This window comes from Trachemys scripta, chromosome 21, assembly GCF_013100865.1.
Source record: "Trachemys scripta elegans isolate TJP31775 chromosome 21, CAS_Tse_1.0, whole genome shotgun sequence".
In the NCBI taxonomy this organism is placed as follows: Eukaryota; Metazoa; Chordata; order Testudines; family Emydidae; genus Trachemys; species Trachemys scripta.
Window position 1 is genome coordinate 9,121,384 of NC_048318.1, and position 22,716 is coordinate 9,144,099.

At 45.4% G+C, this 22,716-nt stretch overlaps 2 protein-coding genes across 3 annotated transcripts in view; one reads left to right on the forward strand and one right to left on the reverse strand.

Annotated features, from left to right (window-relative positions):
• JAM3 (junctional adhesion molecule 3) overlaps positions 1 to 13,098 on the forward strand; it is a 41,028-nt gene extending 27,930 nt beyond the window's left edge. The window contains exons 2-9 of the mRNA XM_034754612.1: positions 3,376 to 3,441; positions 4,772 to 4,885; positions 5,582 to 5,734; positions 5,956 to 6,158; positions 6,901 to 7,000; positions 7,927 to 8,056; positions 9,437 to 9,491; positions 10,344 to 13,098. Of these exons, the coding sequence (XP_034610503.1) occupies positions 3,376 to 3,441; positions 4,772 to 4,885; positions 5,582 to 5,734; positions 5,956 to 6,158; positions 6,901 to 7,000; positions 7,927 to 8,056; positions 9,437 to 9,491; positions 10,344 to 10,379 (857 nt within the window). The 3' untranslated portion in view covers positions 10,380 to 13,098. The remainder of the gene's footprint in view (positions 1 to 3,375; positions 3,442 to 4,771; positions 4,886 to 5,581; positions 5,735 to 5,955; positions 6,159 to 6,900; positions 7,001 to 7,926; positions 8,057 to 9,436; positions 9,492 to 10,343) is intronic.
• A 2,250-nt stretch (positions 13,099 to 15,348) lies between these two features.
• NCAPD3 (non-SMC condensin II complex subunit D3) overlaps positions 15,349 to 22,716 on the reverse strand; it is a 40,285-nt gene continuing 32,917 nt past the window's right edge. Inside the window, exons 28-34 of one of the 2 annotated variants that reach the window (XM_034754747.1) lie at positions 22,536 to 22,703; positions 20,699 to 20,862; positions 20,244 to 20,377; positions 20,011 to 20,088; positions 16,468 to 16,542; positions 16,311 to 16,371; positions 15,349 to 16,215 (exon numbers count right to left, since the gene is read on the reverse strand). In XM_034754747.1, coding sequence (XP_034610638.1) covers positions 16,104 to 16,215; positions 16,311 to 16,371; positions 16,468 to 16,542; positions 20,011 to 20,088; positions 20,244 to 20,377; positions 20,699 to 20,862; positions 22,536 to 22,703 — 792 coding nt within the window. In that variant the 3' untranslated portion in view covers positions 15,349 to 16,103. The remainder of the gene's footprint in view (positions 16,216 to 16,310; positions 16,372 to 16,467; positions 16,543 to 20,010; positions 20,089 to 20,243; positions 20,378 to 20,698; positions 20,863 to 22,535; positions 22,704 to 22,716) is intronic. The other variant, XM_034754746.1, reaches the window with a different exon arrangement.

The following is a 22,716-nucleotide window of genomic DNA, read 5'->3' on the forward strand; positions in this document are numbered from 1 at the left end:
GTGGTGAGCACCCGCAGATCCCATTCACTTCATCCCACCCCTTCTGCAAATCAGGCTCGGGGCTTTGTTCACCAAACCCTCTCTGCTACGTAAGATCAATCCAAGTCTCCAAAGATAAGACAAATGAAGTCCTAGTACACAACAGAGCCCTGGAAGAGGGTGTTCTTCACTGGGGAAGAGATCAGGAGCTGGGACAAATACTACTCTTCCTCTCACAGCTTTGGATTCTGTCTCTCAAAATGTTATCGCCCCATTGTGTAGGTTCAGGAGTGGAAAAAGCATCTTCACCAGTTGCATCCTCATCAGTGTGTTCTCTGCCTTGGGTGTCTTGGCTAATTAGTGCTGTCCAGAAAAGACTTTTCTCGTGTAGGAGAACATGAGTCATTAGTCAGTGGGGGGTTTTTGAAAGGCAAATGCCTTTCTGCAGCAGAAGCATCAGCAAGATGGTGATCATGAGGAAAGGGCATGTACATCCAAGCTCCTGGGCAGTGGGGGATGGAGCTGAGGGAATGTGTGCTTTGCAGCCTGTGGGTGGGAAACCTTAATTCAGAAACAAAATGGCCTCCCGGTCAGCAGGGAGCCTGTTTAAAAGTGTGTCAGGGGACTTCAGAGGGATTTTCCTGAGCTTGTTGCTTGTCTTCATATGGCTGGTTACTTTAATGCTCTGGGCTTTTGTTGAGATTACTGAGATCTGCTTATGCTCACCAGGGAGGAAAGTAAGGATCAAAACCAGATTCGCCATGTGGGATCTTAGATGGAACAAGAAAGATCAAAGCAAGAGCAAAGGGAAAGGAACATGTTACAGCTTGTGTGTGGCTGATTACCATTCAGCAGAGCTAAGCCTGGAAATCGCAGGACTGGTATAAATATACTCCGCTCTCTCTCACTGCTGGCCTGCACCTGTGCTTTGCACAACTACTCCGTTACCTTCCGATGATCGTAAACCAAGACTGGAGCATCTTGTTCCATCTACCGAGATCTGGCATGGAAGGTGGCATTCTTCTGTGCTCCCAAAAGGGGAAGTATTTTCAGACTCAAATCCAGGCCCCAGAGGGCCCACCATATTGCACTGGTTTCAGAGTAGCAGCCGTGTTAGTCTGTATCCGCAAAAAGAAGAACAGGAGTACTTGTGGCACCTTGGAGACTAACAAATTTATTAGAGCATAAGCTTTCATGGACTACAGCCCACTTCTTCGAAAGCTTATGCTCTAATAAATTTGTTAGTCTCTAAGGTGCCACAAGTACTCCTGTTCTTCTTTTTGCATATTGCACTGTGATTCATTCTAACCCTGACTGACCACCTTACAGGAACAGAACTGTCACCTTCTTGAGTCAATGTTAGGCTTCTCCAAATGCTGAGATGGAGAGGAGTGCAGAGGCCAAGAGTAATTTGCCTTCATAGGACAGTAGTTTGGCTGGGGCCTTTGCTAGTTTGCAATGTCTTGTGACCCTCATCTGTGCAGTGATTCTCCTGGAGTCACGGTCTTTAAACGTCACCAGCCTCCCCGAGCATCTTGGTCTTTTTAGAGAAAGCTGCTTGGGGCAGGAACTATGCCCAAGATGGCATTGAGCAAACTGTCAACACTTAACAAATAATGAGTGATGATAATTAGCGGGGAGAATTCCAAAAGTGGCTAAAGGGTGTAGGAGCATCAGGCCCATCAACTTTCAATTGGTCTTATCTCTTAGGTGGTTTTTAAAAAAAAAAACCAGTCCTGCAGCAAAGGGCAGAGTTTCTTCATTGTATCCTCCTGATCCACCCAACTGTAGGAATTTTAACTTCCTTTCATCACTGGTTGTTGGTTTGAAATGTTTCCACCCGAAATATCAAGCATGTGGGAATTTCCAGTGGTTTGTCTTAATGATGTAGGCCATTTTCCTCCTCTCCATGTCTCATTTGGAGTCCCTTCCCTGGTTTGTCTTGTCTTCATCCTGGATAAAGCAGGGTCCTGATTTCTGTGTGTATCGGGTCATTGATGCTTTAGTTTTCATCTTCCTGACTTTGGGCCTGATCCATGGGGGAGGTCTTTCTATTGACTTCAGTGGGCTTTGGATCAGGTCTTTAGTGAGTCTCCATGCTGAGCCCTGGTGCACTATTGCTGTAGACTGTTTTGTGTGCCCTACCCCATCACTGAGAGACAGGACTGTGGAATATGCTCTGTGGGAGGGTATGTTTGAATAGGAGGTGATGGGCCCTGCCGATACTAGAATACTCAGCTGTAAACGTTTCTTCATGCGAGAGAGAAGGTTTGCTCAGGTGATCCAGTTTTCCTGATGGGCAGTGCTGGATGCCTCCCTCTGCCCCAGGAGAGCTCTATGTAGAGTTGAGTGGTGGCACATGTACGTGGTTTGTGCAAGCCTTTGAGCGCTGCCAGGATGACAGGTGTTGTTATGCTTGGAAAGCCATAAAAGGCCGCGTCTCAAGCAGGAAAACGCTGTAAAAAGGTAAAGCTTGCAGCACCAACTTAGGAACATTCAAGAGGCTGGAATAGCAGCAGCAAGAAGGCGGAAACAGGGACGACTGAGAATGACAACAGCCTATGGCAGACAGAGGGCTTGCTGCATCTGGTGGGTGGTATTTTCTAGAGCACTCTGCATTGGGGTATCCCAGCTCCCCTAGAAGCCAGGGGAAAAGCTGGCGTTTGATGATGGGAGCAGAATCAAGCTGATGCTGAGTACTTTTGAACATTCCACTCAAAGGGTGAAATCCTGGCCAAATTGAAGCCAATAGGAAATTTGTCATTGACCTCAGTCAGGCCAGGAATTCGCCGAACCTGCTTAATTCCAACCCCCTAACCTGTGCCCAGTTTGAGCCCTAAATCTGCCCTTCCCCTTTTTGTCCAGCTCTCTCTTGAAACAGCTTTCTATGGCTTATTAACCACACATAGTACATTTCTATAGCGCTTCTTAATCGGCAAATAAGTATATAATGTGTGTATCGACTATGGACAGAGCTAACACATTCCAGAGTTCAGAAAGTGAATTAAATTCTTGAGCCTTCCTTCCCTTTATCTCCTCTGTCAAATTAATTTGAACGTCAGTGTCCTTATTTGGCAAGCCACTTTTGGCCATTTTTTGAGTGAATGTTTGTCCACCCTATAACCAGGAGTGCATGGTTTTGCGGGTATTGTGCCAGTTTGTCAATGCTCTTTTATTGTTGCTCTTAACCTTTGGTATTTGCACGGAGATGGATTTCTAAATAAACACGAGGCTAATGGCTGGCTGGCCCAGCATTTGAGGCCAGGGAGAGCTTTTGTTGTAGGGAAGCTGGTCTTATTGAAGCTGGCTTGGAGGATTTCTCACCAGGGAGTAAGCGTGTAATTGTAGGATTGATGAGCTGAGCTGTTCTTATTTCCCTTTTGTTTGTTTTTATAGGCTATCGAATCTTGGCCGTGGAGCTGACGTCCAGCAACACGAAGCCCGTGGTGCAGGAATTCCAGCGTAAGTGTTTGTCAGCTCTGTAATATGATCATGACACTTTCTTGTAGCTGTAGAATTTGCATGAATCGGGAAGACTTGGCACATGTCTCAGGATATGTGCTGTATAGGGCAAGGCAGAATTAAGGCCCTGAGTTTCAGCAAAGTGCTTACGCGTGTTCTTACATCTCTCCCTGTTTAGCAAAGTACTTAAACTTAAGGGCTCTGCTGAAGTGCCATTGGCACTTAAGCACATACTTAAAATGTTTTACTGAAGTCTCATTGAACTCATTGGCACTTCAGCATGTGCCTAAGGATAAGTCTACACTACAAGCCCTACAGCGACCGTGCTGTAGCGCTGACACTTGCTACAGCCACAGAAGAGGTTTTTCCATCCCTGTAGTGAATCCACCCTCTTGACAGGCAGCAGCTAGGTCGCTGGAAGAATTCTTCTGGAAATCTAGCGGTATCTACACTGGGGCTTAGATTGGCTTAATTACGTCTCTCGGGGGTGTGACTTGAGCACCGTAACTAGGTGGACCGAAGTTTTAGGTGTGGATCAGACCTAAGTGCTTAACTGAAGTGGGGCCTAAACAGCAGGTGAGTGCTGCATTTGAGATGTGCCAGAACGCAGTACCGGTAATGCCGTAAGAGGTTGTTCTGGTTCCCTAAAGAGTGCTGAGACGGCATCTAGGAGCACACCGGCAGGACCGAAGCACTGGACGTAAGCATGCAGGAGAGAGTAATGTTGTGATTAAGGCAGAGGACTGGGATTTGGGAGATGTAAATCTTCTTTCTGGCCCTACTGCAGACGTCCAGTGTAACACTGGGGATTTCCCCCCCTCTCTGAGGTCAGGTTCCTCTTCTGTAAAATGGAGATGAAAATGACTCCTGCAGAGGGGACTGAGCTACTGAATTCACTGATGTGGGAGATGGGGGATGAGAGATTGAAGCATTCTCTCATAAATGCCGGCGTGACAGCTATAATTCAGTCATTGCTCCGGGAGATAATAATGACTCTCGCTCCATCTTGCATGCTTGTTAGCAACGAAGCCAATGCCGGGTGCCTGCACTATGAGGGATTGTTTGCTATAAATCAGACACCGTCATGCTGAATGTGTTCCTTTCTCTCAGAGGTCGCTATCTGCATTGCTATTCTTTTCGCTGGCCGAGGTCCATCTTCCCCAAGGTTCCTGGAACCCAGCGGCATTCCTGTTTGTTAGGCAGATGAAAGACAGGGGCCTTGGCTTTATGGGCGACATCTCCCAGTAAAACAGTGCGCGAGGCAGCTCGGAGCAGAGTGAAAACACAGCTGCTCCCTGTTAATCTGTATTTGTTTTATTTCTGCTGCTAGGTGTGGAGCTGTCCTGCATCATTAAATCCACCACAACACCCAATCCCAGGATCGAGTGGAAGAAAATCAAAGGCGGTGAAACCTCCTATGTGTTTTTTGACAGTAAAATGCAGGGTATGAAGATTTGTTGCCCTTTTGCCCCTCTCCCCTTTATAACCACAGAAACAATAAAGGCAGGGAACAAATGCGTCTGTGAAATGCAGGAATTCTGGTTCTCCTACTCGTTACTTCTGAAACCTATGTTGGTCAGTCAAGGTTCAGAACTGAGTGAGGCCTGGATCATCTTTCCCTGCTGGCAGACCTCAACTGAATGGTCAGCAATGAGGCGACACAAAAAGCTGTAGTGAGACCAGAAGGGGAACTTTGCATCCTTTATGTGGGACCATTTATTGGGTGAAGCGAAGATGCAATCGGTGCAGCCCCCGAAATCATGGACCCATGGTCCTTGCCTGCAGTCTCTGACTGTCCCATATGAACCTTTGAAGATCTACCATCATTCCAGATAAGAGCTGCTCTCCAGGGTAGTCACTGCAGTGCCACTTCCCACTCACGTGGAGGGGGTTACTGTTAAGGTGGATCAGGCTGCCTCCCCCAGCACTGCCAGCCCTGGGATTTTGGAGAGTGATTGGGATTGGAAATTCATTCTCTGGCTTTATGATTTGCAGCAGGTATTACACTTTCCAATTCAGATTCTTCCCCTCCTTCAGAACTATAGAGCTGTAACCTTTAAAATGCATTGATGGAGGACACAGCTGGAAATACTGTCTCTCCTGTTTGTCATGAGTTCCTTCTCTCTCCTCCCTTCTCTAGGAGACTTTGTAACTCGTGCAGAAATTCTCAGCCGGACATCGCTAGTGATCAAAAACACCACCCGCATGGATACTGCCACCTACCGTTGCGAAGTGGCAGCGCCCGACGATGCAAACATAGTAGATGAGATAAACATCCAGCTTACAGTGCAAGGTATTGCTTCAGCTCGGGGCCCCACAGTGCGCCTTGTTGGTTTCCCAAGACAATCTGATTTCTGTGGTGGGCATCATCTCTGGAGGGGGAAGCAGCCCTGGTTATGCTGGGGTGGGGTCCAGCTGAATCGCTGCTCTGTGATCCAAGGGGGAACTGAAATAGCTGGAGTGCAGCAGGGTGCTGAGCCATGCGATTCACATGTTTTGTGTCTCTTCTCCCAGTAAAGCCAGTCACGCCCAGGTGCAGAGTCCCTAAAGCTGTGCCAGTGGGCAAGACAGCGACCCTTCACTGCCACGAGAACGAAGGCTACCCAGAGTCCACCTACAGCTGGTACCGCAACAGTGAACCCTTACCGACCGACTCCAAATCTAACCCCAAATTCCATAATTCCTCCTTCATCTTGAACCCTGGAACAGGCACTTTGGTAATGCTCTTATGGAAATGACCGAGAATGCTGTTGCTGGGCTATGTTAGGGTTGCTCTTTGCGTATACCCAGATTATGAGTGGACTGAAGAGGAGGGAACAATTGGAACAGGTTGGGGTTCTAGCCCCCTGAGGGGCTGGCAGAGTCCAGCAGCAGGATGTGGGGGAAGAAGAACTCCATGGGACCAGAAGAGATGACCTCCATGTTGTAGTCTTTGCCTTTGGCTTTAGAGTGGGCAGAGCATGCTGTTGTGAGGGGGGAGGAATGGCATAACCACCCCGACGCTTTTCTCTGTGTTTCTAATCAACGTATCACCATAAACTCAGTGCTGTAGAAAAGGAAGAGAAGCATCATTTCTGGCTCTCTTGATCATCGTCTTCCCCAGGGAGAAATGTCCTGGGTCCAGTTTGCAGCCTGGGCTACTGAGGGAAGTCTTTTGCAGTGAGCTCTTGCACTATGCTCTAAAAGCAGTGAACCTCTAGTTAATTTCTGGGCCTCTCTGGAGTCTGTGCAACTAGAATATCTCCAGGCTGCAGGCTTGGGGACACATTCTACTCCTTGCAGGTCTTTGACGTGATCAAAAGGCAAACAAAGAAATGCCTGTGTATTTTTATTTCGTCCTCCTGCGGGTTCATAAGGCTTAGACCTCTGGGTGTAGTGTCTAACATGTTTGTTTGCTGTTTGTGAAAAGGCTGTGATTCCGACTCCTGTCTCTGACACGCTATGCTTCCTCCGAAACAGGTCTTCGCAGCCGTGCACAAGGGTGACACTGGCCGTTACTACTGCATAGCAACAAACGATGCCGGCTCCGCCAAGTGTGAGGAGCAGGAGATGGAAATCTGTGAGTGGCTCTGCCTACCGGTAGAAAGCAGTGGTTTATAGATTAGAAGCTCTGCAGTGTTGGGGGCTGTTTTTTCTTGGTGTCTCATGCAGCATCAAGTATGTTCTTGGCTCTTCCAAAATCCCTAATAATTTCTGGAGCCCCCCAGACGTAGCACGGTGCTGTGCAGGCAGACGAGACAGAGCCTTGGCTCCTGGCATGTGAAAGTCTAAATAACAACGTAGAAAAACACAATGACAAAATGTGGGCAAGGAAAAAAGAATCGCTACATGAAAACAGGGGAGAACTGATTGGGTCGATTAGTTTCATGATTCCTGAGGTTACTTAGCTGATTTATATATTTGATTCTATTAATTATAATTAATTATGTTTCTTACAGTAGTGCCTAAGGCCCACCTGGTGCTAGGCACTGCCCAGACCCAGAATGGCAGGCAGTCGCTGCTACTAGGAGCATGCAGTATAAATAGACACATCAGACACAGGGTGCGGGGGGAAGAGAGATAACAAGCAGAGTGAACAATGTGATGGCAGCAAAAGGCATGTTAGTGCCATGGTTTTATTGAGGGGGTGGGTTTAGTTAGGACGGGACAAGCTAAATGGAAAAAAGAGGGAAGAGAACAGAGGGGTGAGAGGAACAGGGCAGGGCAAAAGAGGGGCCAAGGTGGAGTGAAGTTGAGACGAAGAGTCTTTGGATATGTTGATCTGGGAGCTGGAAGGTGTCGTTTCCAGCTTGAGGAGACATACCCATATTAACTCTGGCCGAGCTAGCGTGCTAAAAATAGAAGGGCAGCTGCGGTGGCATGAGGGTGAGTTGCTCGAGTAGGTGGAATTTCAGGGGTGAAGGTTTCGTGCCAGCTAGTCTGTGTGTAGGTGGAAGGCTGGGAGACCTGTGGGGATCCATGACTGATGCCGTCTCTCCTCTCCAGATGATCTTAATATTGGTGGGATTGTCGGTGGAGTCCTAGTGGTCGTGGTGGTTCTGGTGCTGATAACGCTTGGTATCTGTTGTGCCTACAGAAGGGGTTACTTTGTAAACAGCAAACAGACTGGTAAAAGGTAAGGGTAGGTTTGCAACCTTCTTTCCTATAGTCCTCTGCCTTTCCTGGCACACAGCTCTCATAACAGGGCATGGCACCTGCTGGCTAGAGCATGGGTCACTGCCTGACTTTTAAATACTACTTCCTATTTCCCCGATTAACTCTCTAGACCGGCCCAATTCCACCTAGCTCTACAGGTTCACTTTGAACACCGATTTGCACAAAGAAGTTGGTGTGCACACAGGCTAACCTTGGCAAATCTCCACTCATATTTGCAATGGGGTCTCCTGTGACAAGAACGGCAAGAGGAAGAAGCCTTGCTTTAACATTCTGGTACTTTGCACAGAGACAGGGGTTTAGCCCTGCTAATTCCCAACCATCCCACAGTTGTATTTATGCAGTAGCTTGGCAGATGCTTCCTGTGGTCACATGCTGCTGGCATTTAGAAGTCAGGGATTTACTGAGCAGAGCTCATTGTGTAATCAGTACAAGCATCAGGACATACTCAGAAAATGTGTGAGGGAGAGCAGTCCCAGGCCGGAAAGCACGTCTTACTGGGTACATCCCAGCACTTACATTTGGGATTAAAACGGCCATTTCTGAGTTGATCCCATCAATGAGGACTTGTGTTCTTGAACAGTGCGGCGCATTTAAGACTGCAGCATTATGGGAGCCAAAGGGTCAGACTATAAATAGCTTCCAAGATCAGAAACAGAATGACATTTTAGTCAAATATTGAGCTTCTTTCAGGGATTGGGTAACCTCGGATGGAAGCTGGATTGGCCTAGTTCAGTGTCACATTTCAACAAGAGCCTCCTCCCTGTCTGCTAGAGGCCCCAACCCCTCCCTTTAAATATGATTCTAAGTGGACACATGCTGGGGAAGCAGGACTTTAAATATGAATGTTTAGATTCCTCTGCTGGACAAAACAAGTGGAGCTCTTGTAACCCTGCACAATCAAAGGATTAGCAGTAAACCTGCCAGCAGGCAATCAAGGGTTTAAAATTAACTGCATAGCAATTATCAGAGGAAATGATGTTACAGTGACCAGAAGGAGAGAGGCTGGAAAACTATTTAACTCTTTTCACAGTTACTGCGGTCAGAAGCGTAGCCTGGGTGGATACATTTGGCACCTTCCCCTCCCTGAAGAAACGCTCCTGTAGGGGGTTTGTAGTTGATGGGGAAAGCCCAGCTGCTTTGAGGGGGGGAAACGTCAAGGCCTGGCTTTAAGCAGAGCTAGTTGCGCCAGGTCAGCTCTCATTTTGACGAAAATACCTTTAGTTGTCCCCCTCCTCAAATATCATTAATATAATAAAATAAAAATACTAATAATAAAGTGCTGCTTTGCCACCTGAAATCCCATCATCACAGGAATCAGATCTGTTTCCCCTTATTTCAGCTACAAGACTCCAGCAAAACCAGATGGTGTTAATTATATCCAGACAGACGACGAGGTAAGCTAAGGGGAGGGAAACGACAAGCACAGGACATCTTTCCTTTTAGATCTCTGAAGGGGCTGGTGAAGAGCCGCCCAGCTCAGGAATCACACACCACCTAGGGCCCATAGTCACTCTCCAGAGCAGAATTTCTTCAAGCGTGGGTTGGACACAACTTGTGAAGTGAGGACCTAGGACTAAGAGGAAGGACAACAGCTGAGTCATTTCCTTGGGAAAGGTTTAGTCCTTTTACACACTCTAGGGAGTTAGGCTCCCTCCCGTGAATGATGCTGTTTAAACCTGAGAATGGGTTATGGCTTTATCAATCACTTGTATTATATTAGTCAAGTCTGTCCAAGAGGACACCCTGACTAGACAACTGACTGTCTTCGGGGACTGACCCCCAATGTATCAAATACAGCTCTGCTCTACCTTAAGCAGCTGATTGACTGCTCCCTTGGGATGGGCTTTCCTGGATTAAGAAGACAGTCCATACTCATGATGTAAGAGACTAGCATATTTACATTTCAGGATTTGAACTGCTCACCAGTCAGGGAGAGGCGTCTTCTAAACTTCTTATCAGTAGAGAGACCGTGAAGAAGCAGTGGGGGGGGGGGGGGCTCATTCCATTGGGTGGGATCATCTATGAGGAGATGTTAGGAGCTGGGTATTACTGGTGGACGCTTGTCCTTACCAGCTTCTAAGGGATAGAATCAGATAGTGGGGCCCAGAAAGGACTCTGGGAAAAAAAAAGAATACATAAATGGCACCTGTTTTGCAAGGGTATATTTGGGTTGAGGAGAGTGGGCAAGAAGAGGTGCCTGGACACTATTGGGGAATGTTGCTACCCACCTCACTTTTTAATTGCAGGGCGACTTCAGACACAAATCGTCATTTGTTATTTGAGATGCCAAAAGGATACTGCAAAGCAGCCAGAACAAGTATGGAAATACATCCTCCAGGAACTCAAAGCAAGAGCAAAAAGATGAACAATGTGCGCTTGGAAGAGTTTAGAAACACACAAACTTGACTTTCTTTTGCCAAAGTTAACAACACTCACTCCGAACCAGTCTTTTTCCTCCCCCAGAGATATCACCTGGACCACTTACATCTCTCCTGGTGCTATGGGGGAGCTGTTACCCTTTCCAAGACTGAGCATTCCCCTCCACAGCCATAGCCTTCTGAGCTACAGATGCTCATGGAATTGCCTTCTCCCGGTGGTGCAGATACACAGCCAGAATGTCCAAGCCAAACAGGGGAGAAGCTTTAGGTAAATGGGCATCTTGACCTGATAGACAAAAGGTGCTGATGTGGCAATAGATTCGAAATAAGATTTATCCACAAAAGGGGAGAACCTTCCGCTTAGCTGCGCAGTGCCTGAGCCTGGCTGGCAACATTTACGGTTGTAACTGTACTGGGCTCTTGCCAGCTACGCCAGTGAGGGTTTCCTGCCCTTCGTATCATTTTATCTTTAAAGGTCTGCTAGGCTGAGCTGATAGAACTGCTATCCTATCAATCCTGCAGACCCCGCCCCCTGAGCATGAGCCATGCAGGCTACTGATCTCACTAGCTGGCCCCTGTTGAGCATGTAGCATTGGCCTCAAATGTTTGATTTTTGTGGATCCCAATCAGGATTTGGTTCTGCAGGTGCAGAGTCAGAATCTGAGTCAAACCCACAGTGATGGGTGGAGATCTAGGACAAGCAACTAACTGGTTTAAATTTCGCAGCCCTTTTGCCAGCAGTGGTGAATTCTGTTTTTTCCACCTGTACAGCATCAATCCAAAAGGATGGCTTTTGTTCAGTTTTACATAAAATACTCACTATATGCAGGTAACTTTTAACTCCAGTTTGCACAAAGCAGGCTTGCCTGGTGTGTAGCTATTTAAATATTTTTATGATTCTGGAGGCAGAGAGTCTTAGCATTAAGATATCCCTTTTATAAAATTTAAAGCCAAAACCACGCTCATGGGCGGATTCCCACAATGGTACCGAGACGATTTCAAGCTTTTCTACAGACCCAGTTGATTTTGTAGAATTCTGCATTCTAAATTTTTGCAAAGATGTATTTTGATTACTTCAGCCAAGGTAACATCTCTATTTAAAATGTAAATATGTTGTTATGCCAACAGTGTTAAATAATGTCGCTATTTTTTTAGAAACAAGTCTTTTTTTTAAACTGCAGCCAGGAGCTCAAATGCTGCTACAGCACGGCACTGTCGGAGCATATCAGTATTATTGCAGAGTGCAGCACAAGCAACTTTACAAACTGTGTACAGAGATGCAGCCTCTTTCTCCGAAGCTAGTTCAACATTTTCCTTCCCAAGAGAGGTCTTATAGGACATAGAACATAGTCACTCAGGGATCCTTTTTGTAAGTTTAAGGCGGGAGCTATTCAATTTTATATTTCAAATTACTATTTTCTTGCAAAAGACCAATGCTTATGTGCAAGAAATATCCTGTGAAAGTTTTTGAATTATGTTCTGACCAGGTGACAGAGTGACTAATGGTTGAAGACAATAAATCTCTCTGCAAGTTCTCTAAATTCATTCTAACTCTGCGGCAGCTACACCATCTCTTCAGAATTTTGAGCTTGCCTAGCAAGTGGGGAAAACATCTCTGGAGTTGTGAAAGCAAAAAGCTTGACCCAAAAGTGCTCTCAAGATGTTAGCTGCAACTTTTCTTCAGCTGGTAGACGCTACCACTTTCTTGGCTTTAAGGGATCATTTAGAATTCCTTGTTCTTCAGAAATGTACACTTATGGCATTGGGCAAATGTTAAATATGAAATAGTTAGATGCAACACTAGAGCAGTTCAGTGCTGTGGTTGAAGAATGGTTTTTAGTGTAGCATAATTTAGTGTTCTTGTATTTCAAATATAAATGGAGTTGTCTTAACTTTTGATGCATACAGTATTTTGAATACTTGACAATTTGGACTGTCAGTGTTATTTTTTTCGTGTTCTGAATTAATCTGCCTTGGACTTTTCACCACCTATTGAGTGATTTTGAGGCCTTGCTGGACATGCCATTGCTGCATTTATTTAAACATAGTCCCACCACTTTCTCCTTTTGTTATCCTAGATGGAGGTAAAGATGGGGTAGCAATACCTGTGTGCGCTCTAGAAGGTAGTGACACCTTGCAATTGATTTATGGTTACCTTTAAGATGTGCTCTTCACCCAAAACTAGGTATTCCTGTCCACTGGCTGCATGTTGTCCTGTAGTCAACATGACAATAGGGTACTTAAAGACACTCCTTTACCCTCCAGTTTTATCCACTACTCCTTTTCTGTGCTGTTTATAGAACATTAAGATGGGGAGCACTGTCTGACACTTGGCCTTCTGCCGAAGGCAGGATTTCTCAGCTTGCAGACTCTTTGCATGCTGAAGAATAGATATTTATTTTTCAGATCTAAAAATGTGACAGTGGCATCTCTACTGGGATGAAGGGACCCTTCCCCCCCCCGACCTCCAAGACATAGCTCGTCAGATTTGATTTACAGAACTCGCTGTAAATAGTTTAATCTATAGGTTTGTACTAATGTATTACATTTAACTTTGCCAAGAATGTTTTACATACATATCAAGCTATTAAAGCATCCTTGTGTTGTTGTTTTTTTACATTCATATTTATCCTAACGTGTGTTTGCTTTGAATTCAATGTAACTGGTGAAAGATTCCTTCTCTTTTCTGACAGATTGCTTGTTTATTTCACTTGGGGACTTACAAAGAACTAAACTGGTGTTACAAAACACATGTAAATACTTACCGGCTCAGTTCACTATGGGACCGGCTCTGTTCAATATCTTCATTAACGACTTAGATATTGGCATAGAAAGTACGCTTATTAAGTTTGCGGATGATACCAAACTGGGAGGGATTGCAACTGCTTTGGAGGACAGGGTCATAATTCAAAATGATCTGGACAAATTGGAGAAATGGTCTGAGTTAAACAGAATGAAGTTTAACAAAGACAAATGCAAAGTGCTCCACTTAGGAAGGAAAAATCAGTTTCACACATACAGAATGGGAAGAGACTGTCTAGGAAGGAGTACAGCAGAAAGGGATCGAGGGGTTATAGTGGACCACAAGCTAAATATGAGTCAACAGTGTGATGCTGTTGCAAAAAAAAAAAAAAAAAGCAAGCGTGATTCTGGGATGTATTAACAGGTGTGTTGTGAGCAAGACACGAGAAGTCATTCTTCCGCTCTACTCTGATTAGGCCTCAACTGGAGTATTGTGTCCAGTTCTGGGCACCGCATTTCAAGAAAGATGTGGAGAAATTGGAGAGGGTCCAGAGAAGAGCAACAAGAATGATTAAAGGTCTTGAGAACATGACCTATGAAGGAAGGCTGAAAGAATTGGGTATGTTTAGGTTGGAAAAGAGAAAACTGAGTGGGGACATGATAGCAGTTTTCAGGTATCTAAAAGGGTGTCATAAGGAGGAAGGAGAAAACTTGTTCACCTTAGCCTCTAAGGATAGAACAAGAAGCAGTGGGCTTAAACTGCAGCAAGGGAGGTTTACGTGACATTAGGAAAAAGTTCCTAACCGTCAGGGTGGTTAAACACTGGAATAAATGCGTAGGGAGGTTGTGGAATCTCCATCTCTGGAGATATTTAAGAGTAGGTTAGATAAATGTCTATCAGGGATGGTCTAGACAGGATTTGGTCCTGCCATGAGGGCAGGGGACTGGACTCTATGACCTCTCGAGGTCCCTTCCAGTCCTAGAATCTATCAATCTGTGAATCAGTTGGTTTATTGGGGGAAGTTCTTCCACCCCCATTTCTTCTCGAGAAGAGATGGAGCCTTGCCTGATGGGCTATACCTGTTTCTGTTCAAGCACAAGACAATTCAAGAAAACCCTGAAGAGTTTTATATTTGAACTAGACTTAGTATAGTTACCAACTCACTGCTGTCTTACTGTTTAATATACCTAGTTAACTGGGGTGGAGGGATGGAAGTAGGATAGAATGAAAAAGGAAGTGGTCATAGTTAGCCATTCCTTCATTCAAAACCACTTGAAGTAACCCTATACATCTTGCTACATTAATTCTGAGATTAAGATTTTACCCCACTTGAAGTTCTTTAAGAAGAATCCTGGGAGTGACCACAGTATTGGTAAGGTTAAAATGGAAGTTGAATTTTGCCCCTCTCCCTTTTCAGTTGTTCAATTTCCTTTTGTGCTGGAGCAACCCTTCCCTTAATAGCACAGAAGTAAATGCTTATGGAGGGTTGTCGCAAAATGCATAGTCACTTAAGTTCTAGAGTTTGAGAGCTACAGAACAAGTTACATAATGCCAGGGAAGTGCAGTAGTTTTGAAGCTGAGCATTGGAAGATCTCAGTCACTTATGCCTGGGCACCAAGAAGGGTGGGCTTTCAACCTTAACTGCAGTTCCAGCATTAACACTAGTGTTTTGCATAGAACAAAGTGGCTTTTTCGTACTGAGCATTACAATTCAACACGATTTACCTTCCTCAATAAAATACTCAGAACCTGCTATCAGTAAAACGAATAAGATCACGTTCAAAATCTGCTGTGCCAACAGCTGCATCGAATGCATGCGTAAGTCACACCAGCCGGCTGGTGGTAGAGGCTTTATTTGGCTGTCATATACGCCAGCCCCGAGAATGGGTGACAGTAAGGATTTGGACACTGCAAGCAGCTGCTCTAATGGGTGGGGATCCCACAGGAATTCAAGTATTTATATGGATGAGCCCACCGGCTGTTGGGGTGACAGTCAGAACAGTAGAGCTTCAACATAGGCATGGAAGAGACGAAAGCAGTGGGCAAGAAATAAGGTGAATGCGGTAAGGCTAGAGATTTACAGAAGAAAATAATTTGGTTCTTTCAAAGCAAGAAAAGCTGAGAGGTGGGTGGAATTTGTTCTTTAAACATTTATTTTTCATAAAATTGGAACAGCTGGAAATAAGAACTTGGTCCAAGAGTGGAAATATTCCATTTAGGAAAGAAAAGGAAGGCTATATATACACATAGACTGGACCTTTCATTACACATAAATCCTTAATAACTTGCAATTGTATCAGATTTGCAGGTATGGCAGTGTCAAGCTATTCTAGATTTGTAGAAAATATGGAAACTAGTATATTATGAACAGGGGACAGCATGACACCAAGGGAATGATTTAAGCCAATAGCCATTCCAGTCATGTAAGGTAACAAGCTGTGACAAACATACCAGGTTCAACCAAGCCAGTATTCCTAATGGCTGCACTTACGTACAATGGGCTAGAGCTTATGGCCAAGACAGACTTATGTTTCAAAATGGACAAGCCGTAAGTCCTGTGCGGTGAATAGTCAGCCATCACTAGATACTACAGCTTCTTGGCACTCCCAGTTATCCTACAGCAAAGAACGTTATTAACTGCTCCAGTTTATAAATCAAAGCAAATGTGTGTGTGTGTGTGTGTGTGTGTGTGTGTGTGTATATATTATATATATATAAAAATATATATAAAAACAAATAAAATGGAGGGGGGTAAGGAGGGACACTTGTACACACAATGATCCATAATTATAACTTTAGAGGGAAGAGGAACAGTTCATGGTCAACATGATGAAGGGTCTATACAAGAGCGTTTTGGAACTACACAGTACATGGATGGGGAAGTATCAGTTGGCTGGTTTCAGGGGAGCTTTCCGCAGGGATCTCCTTAGACTTGCAGTTGGGCTGCTTTTTCTCCTGGATGGAGATTCTACCTTCCACGGACGAGGCAGGGGCCCTCTACAGAAAGGAAACAGAATGATTGTTGGTTTATTTTTAAAAAGACACTAGTATTACCTATAGCCACTGGTAGCTAAGGCCTGGGTTGAACTTACGGCTTATCAGGTGACGTCAGACAGAGAACATCTTTTTGATGATCTTGGGATCCGTTTTTTTCTGCAAGCGACATTTACAAGTTAAACATGCACATTTGAGCCTCTTTTTTTTTGGTTTGGTTTTATTTTAAAAGTTAGGAGCATGAAAATAACTTGCCTTGAGCTGAAGCAGGTGTGCGCGTCAGGCTGATGAAACTGACCCCAGCCCCAAAGGTCAAGTTATCAACAGTCTCTGAAAGAAACACACAGATCAGCAGTCAACTTGTACTACAGCCATAGGGCAAGACAATCCCTTCATACCCAACTCAAACAAGCATGCATGCTTCTTTCTGGCCCACTGAACCAGGTATCAGCTCATCTTTTACATAGAATAAAGGCAATGCAACGAGATTGGTCATCCTCACTGCCCACAGTCAAGTTTATACCTAATACTGATAGCACTTCTGCAAAAATTTCCTTCACACTGTGGGCCTGGGAGTAGGAACGGCATCAATGACCCTAAACAAGGCAAATCCCGATCCCTTCCAGGTAGTGAAGTCATAGTCTGTGTTAGGATTTTTAGGTTTGCATGTGCTTCAGGGGGAGGATAGAGGTACTTATTGCCAAGTGAATTAATACAACTTGGTAGATGTTTAGCTAAAAGCCTAACTACCCCATACAACTTGTTCTTTAATATTTAGGGAAAAAAACCCTTAAGTTCAAGTTGGCGTGAAGAGTTGTTAATAGGAAGCTAGCAGCATTAGCAGAACACCTCCATTTCCTACAGTAGATCTCTACACTAAGCCTTGGAAGTCTATTTAGCAGGAAGTCAAAGAACTGGTCATTCAAGGCCATTCTAAAAGCACCAGCTGCCCTCTTGTCTTGGAAGTATAGAATGCAAATCTGTTCCTCAATCTTCAAGGTAACACACATGCACTTGTTCATGATAATCTGTTTTTCACTATTAGACTTGAAGGAACCTCCATTCTTTGGGGGCTACTAGAGAGTTATCATTTCCTTAAATCTACAACTGCTTATCCACACCACCTCATTCACACCTGGTCGAGCTCCCCCGGCTGGACACTCACCAGACTGCTGCATTTGAATCCAAACACAGGATCCTTCCTGTATGCTTCCTAAGCCCACTGCATCGAGCATACAGACGCTGTCTCTGACCTCTCAGGGTACCGACTCGCTGTCTGGTACCCTTAGGACTCCACAATCCAGCTGCCTTTGGCCATAATCGGGGAATCACCAAGGCATGCCATTGTTGTCCAGCTTTATTATTTATCTTGCCTGGATTGGCTTTTGACTCTTGTGAGACTGGCCTCTGAATTTCCTGACTTTATGCAGCGAAAGCCTTATCTTAAGGTAATGTGGTTTTCACATATGGTAAATGACTACACCTGCCTCATTTTATTGCATGCTACAGCTTTTTAGTACAAGAGGGAGAGAAAGAAATGGCAAACTGAATCACCACCAACTATTTTTTCCGCACTCCATTTTTATTGAAGCCCTCCATATATCATGTAGCGTTACCGCTGGTGTTTGCATTTACATTCCATAGTGAAGTAGTCTATTCTCTCCCAGGCCCTCTTACCCATTTTCACTGTTGAGAGCAAACAATAGAGGAGAGAAAGACCCAAGGGTGACAGAGACTGATCTGCTGGCCAGACGAGAGTCTCACAAGATACAGGGATGAGATCCAGCCTCTCAACATCTAGAGTCAGAAGTGATTTACAAAGAACTGCATCTGTAGGAGTTTTACAAATGATAGACCGGGGAAAGAAAAACGTTCTCCTCTGATCCTCTAACCACCAACAAGGCCCAGTGCCATCATGCAGACACCTCAGTACAGCTTAACTGAAGCAGCGATAACGCACTGTACGGCTTGTGTCACTGCTGAGAGCACAGGCTGCCAGGAAACAAAGCAGGATTTTAGGCCTGGTGCCACTGGGGATTAACATTCTCCCCATTTCACAGCATATGGCTCTTAAGTGGAGCAGCAGCGCAAGCCCCCGAGACAGACATGCAGTCGATGAAGAAAAGATTTCAGCTCTGTATAGCATCCCAGTAGTCATCATCTTATCTGCAAAAAGCATTAAGTGCTCAGATAGCACAGTGGACTGGTGTGAAGTAGATAACTAGACAGACGGAACCAGCATAAGGGAGTGGAGACTACACAAAGATAAGGGTCAGATTGTCCATTAAATGCGACCAGTTGTTTGTGCTTGGCTTCTGTTTGCACATGGAGATCAGATATTTGTACATGTAAGCAACCAGTCTGGTGCTAAATGGCCATGCACATTTGTGAATACCCACTTTGTGTGCACCCGAGGTATTCCGACAGGCAATCAGTCACACCTAACTTTAAATATCAGGCCAACACTGTTTAATGACAGCCGACCTGTCATTGCTACAGTTAAGGTGGAGTTTCCTTTATTTTTGTGGGGGAGGGGGAGGAAGTTAATCTCACACACAGAGCGACTGGTACAGTATGTGCCTTAAAGAAATTCGGAAAGGGAAAGGGAAAGGGGAGCAGAGGAAAGGCAGCTCAGCACAGTAACATTTCATAGTCCCTTCTGCATCCATGCTTCAGTACATATGAACAGTACGAAAGTGGGGCTCTGGAACTGTACTGCCCGCCCAGGAACTACCCCAGCGGTCTCCTCCAAAAGGATAACAGGAAGTGGGCTGCCACATTTCCTACTATCTCTGCACATGCGTGCCTCATTTAGATGATCAGAGGGATTTGGGTTATTGCCGTAAGTCATTCGGATACTTCTAAAGTCCTAAGAAAGGAATAGTCAACTGTCTTATTATCACAAAAGGGATATTGCGTAACACGCAGGAACACGATCAGAGATGGCTCCAATAAATGGAAATTTTTCAAGGTCAGGTTTTGTGAGGCTGCAATTTAGCTGCCACAGACATAATGGGCAGAGACACATACTAGTGACCTGTGTATCAGAGTTCTCCCAATTCATTACTGCTTCAGTTTACATAGCTTGTATCCACAGCTGAGAACAAAATTATTGCTTCCCCAACATTCACTTCAGCTCTTATTTAGAGAAGAGCTCTCTCTCGGAGAACACTTCATAAGTTATTAATACCACTTTATCAGATCCAAGCCAATTGTACGAAGATCCTTCTGCTATCACAGCTCGTCAACTCCTTCAATGATAGAATAGGTCTCGAATGGGCCCTGAGCTGGACCCTTCATCAAACAGAAGGCAAATGCCTAGCAGGGATCTCTTCTAGTGTGGCGGTACTCTGTTCATGCTTCAGAGTCTACAGTTCTGAGCAGAGCAAGATGACCACAGGAAGCAGTACTGAGCAACAGCACAGGCATTCTGGGAGATGCAGGTCAGTCTAGGGAGCACTCCAATCAGATGATGAGCCAGGAACAAGTAGGGGAAACTCCCCTCCTCAGCAGCCCAGAAGTTGGGAGAAAAAAGGACCAACCATTCCCCACATTCAGCAGCCAGGAGTACAGGCCCTATCATACACTGACTCTACACTAGAATGTCATGCTGTGGCTCTCAAAGACTCTATCGTTTGGCCACCACTGCAATATAGATATATAATAATCCAAAGATAAGTGGCTCTCCAATAATGAAAGGTTGACTACCGCTGCACTACAGTGTGGGCTACGTTGGTGCATCTGTACAAAGAAGGGAGTTCTTGGGCAGCTTGGAACGTATGCAGTTGGGTTACTTACGGTCAGGAGTACTGATTGCTCGGCCCACCAGTGAAATGTTCGCTCCGGTAGACTGTTGGTTTAGGCTACACAAAGATACTAAAAGTAACAAGAAAAGAAAAAGTTAAGGACAGAAAGCTGCTCCCCCAAGACAGTTCTACAACCAGACCTCCTGCTCAGAGGTCTCAACAACCACCCGGCTTCCACATTAAACCTGTTCTATAACGTGCAGAAGCCAGCTGTTGGCTGCTTACCTTGCTTGCTGTCACTTGTGCTTGCTGGAGAAGAAGGCAGCCTTCCTCCTACACTCTTGCTGCGCTGCTTGTTACTGGCCTCCATGGCTTTCTTGGCAGAGTTCAGGATGGCAAGCGTGCTCAGGGACATCAGCCTATTGGGCAAAAGAAGCCACAAATGCTCTAAGGGGTTTCCTTCTACAAGTCACTCCAGATGAGAAGATGTAGGGAAGATCTTGCTCACTCCCAACTCACTTTCAAACCCGCAGCAACCTCTCTCTCACACACACACACCCAGAACACAAAAGATAAGGCTCTGGTGAAATAGCAGGGTCTAACTACTGCTGGTATTCACATTGTTGAGCTGAGCAACGAGAAGAAGACAGGCAATGCAATGGCTCTGGAGCCTTGACACACTACTTAATGCCCGTCGGCAGAGCACCATTCTAACCCATTGTAAAATTTGAAATGCGTACCTGGGTCTAAATGGCTGCTGTTTCAAAATGCCTGCTCTGGGTGTAGTAAACGCAAACGGAGCAGGGGAAGCAGGAGACCCAGACGATGAAGACCGTCTCCCAGCAACAGGTGATTGGGCTTTGCTGTTCTGGCCACTAGGAAGTACCACTGAACTCAGGGACTGCTAGGGAAGAGAAGGAGAAATGGGTTTGCCATAATTCCATTGTTTTATGCATGTAATTTATAGGACTGTCACACATACACCATATCATGTTATGTATACAATGTGTCTGGTTAAGATGTGCCAAGGAGCGGTATCTACAGGCCAAGATTTTCAAAAATCACTTGTGAATCTGGGTGTTCAACCTGATGCATCTTAAAAGAGGTCTCAATTTCAATGGCAGTAGTTGAAAGTCAAGCACCTTTAAAATGTCATGTTATGTAGCCAAAAATTGACACGGTAAGGATCACTCATCACAAGTCTTGACCTACAACATCTGAAGATGTATATAATTTAGCTATTTCTAGTCAAGGGTGTGACGAAGTGGGACTGTTCTTAATGTTTCCTCTGAATACTGTGTGGGTGCCTCAGTTTCTGGCCGACCCTCTGTCGTCTAGCAACTAATGGCCAGGCCCTTCCCCCCTGCAAGGGGATGCTAAAGGTGTGGGAGAACAAAGAGGTCAGGTGACCTCCTGGCCAGGGAAAGAACAAAGCCCAGAGAAGGAGGGGCTGGAGGAGGTTTCAGTTTGGAGCTGGCTGGGAACTAGGAGTGAGGGCAGACGGGGGTGTCTGGCTCGCTGGGCCCCAGAAAGGACCCGGAGGAGGGGTCCCGTTCGCTGGACCTAAAAACTCTGTTTTAGACCGGGTTCCTGTCATCTAATAAACCTCTGTTTTACTGGCTGGCTAAGAGTCACGTCTGACTGCGAAGTGGGGGTGTGTGCAGGACCCTCTGGCTTCCCCAGGACCCCACCTGGGCAGACTCGCTGTGGGAAGCGCACGGAGGGGCATATCCTGAATGCTCTCAGGAGAGATCCAGGAGGTGAAGCCATGTGAGCTTCTTGACCTGAAGACAGTCTGCTCCAGGGGAGAGGAGGCTCCCCAAAGTCCTGACTGGCTTTGTGGGGAGCAGTTCCAGAGCATCGCCCGGGGACTCCGTGACAAAGGGTGAGTTACTTTAGTAGAGAGACAGTTCTGTTCACAAGGTGTAATGTAGGGAGAAAGGTCCCTATCACAGAAGGAGCTGTAAGAAATACAGCTGCCAGTTCCTCACCCATTGAGAGAAAGAACTTTGCCAGTTAGTGAAGGACTGGCCACTGCCAGCAGGTTCAAATGGATGTTCTCAAGTTAGACCTGCAGTTTTTGGTTTTTGTACAAAAATGTTCTCCCTAACTTTTCAGGCTGTGTAGACAAAGGTTTTCGTGAGTTTTCTGATTTTATGAACACTGTGCATGGTTTGGATTTACATACCTGAGACTAGCTTGCAAACAAACATTGCAGGATTGTTCTAGTACAAGAGAACCAGGAATTGAAATTGCCTAGAAAGTGAAGTTGAAACTGACAGGTGATATTTTCACTGTGGAAGTACAGAGCAATGCATACAGTATATTAGATTGTAAGATCTGTTTGAATTTATGGATGTGTGAGAGGTGAGGGTTTTTGTCTGGATGGGGTTTTTAAAAAACTCTTCACACCTCTAAAAAAATAAAGCCCTGGTCAGCAGAACTATAGTGGTAAGAAAGATACAGGAAAAACAGTCAGGTATTATCCAGTGGCCCTGTAGCATGATTTATAGCAATAAGCTGTATGACCACTGGGTGCTATTACAACATACACCTTACTCTGGTGGAAGCCAGTACCTGTATTGTGTTCATGACATTGATGACCTCTGTCTGACCTTCTCCCATCTCTCTCTCCCTGGCCAGTTGCTCTTCATATTTCTTCATGTCATACTCCAGCTCAGCTGCCAGCTGCTTGTCTACCGCAAAGAAGTCTTTGATTTCATTCCGATAATCTTGCATCACTTCCTGGAAGGCACAA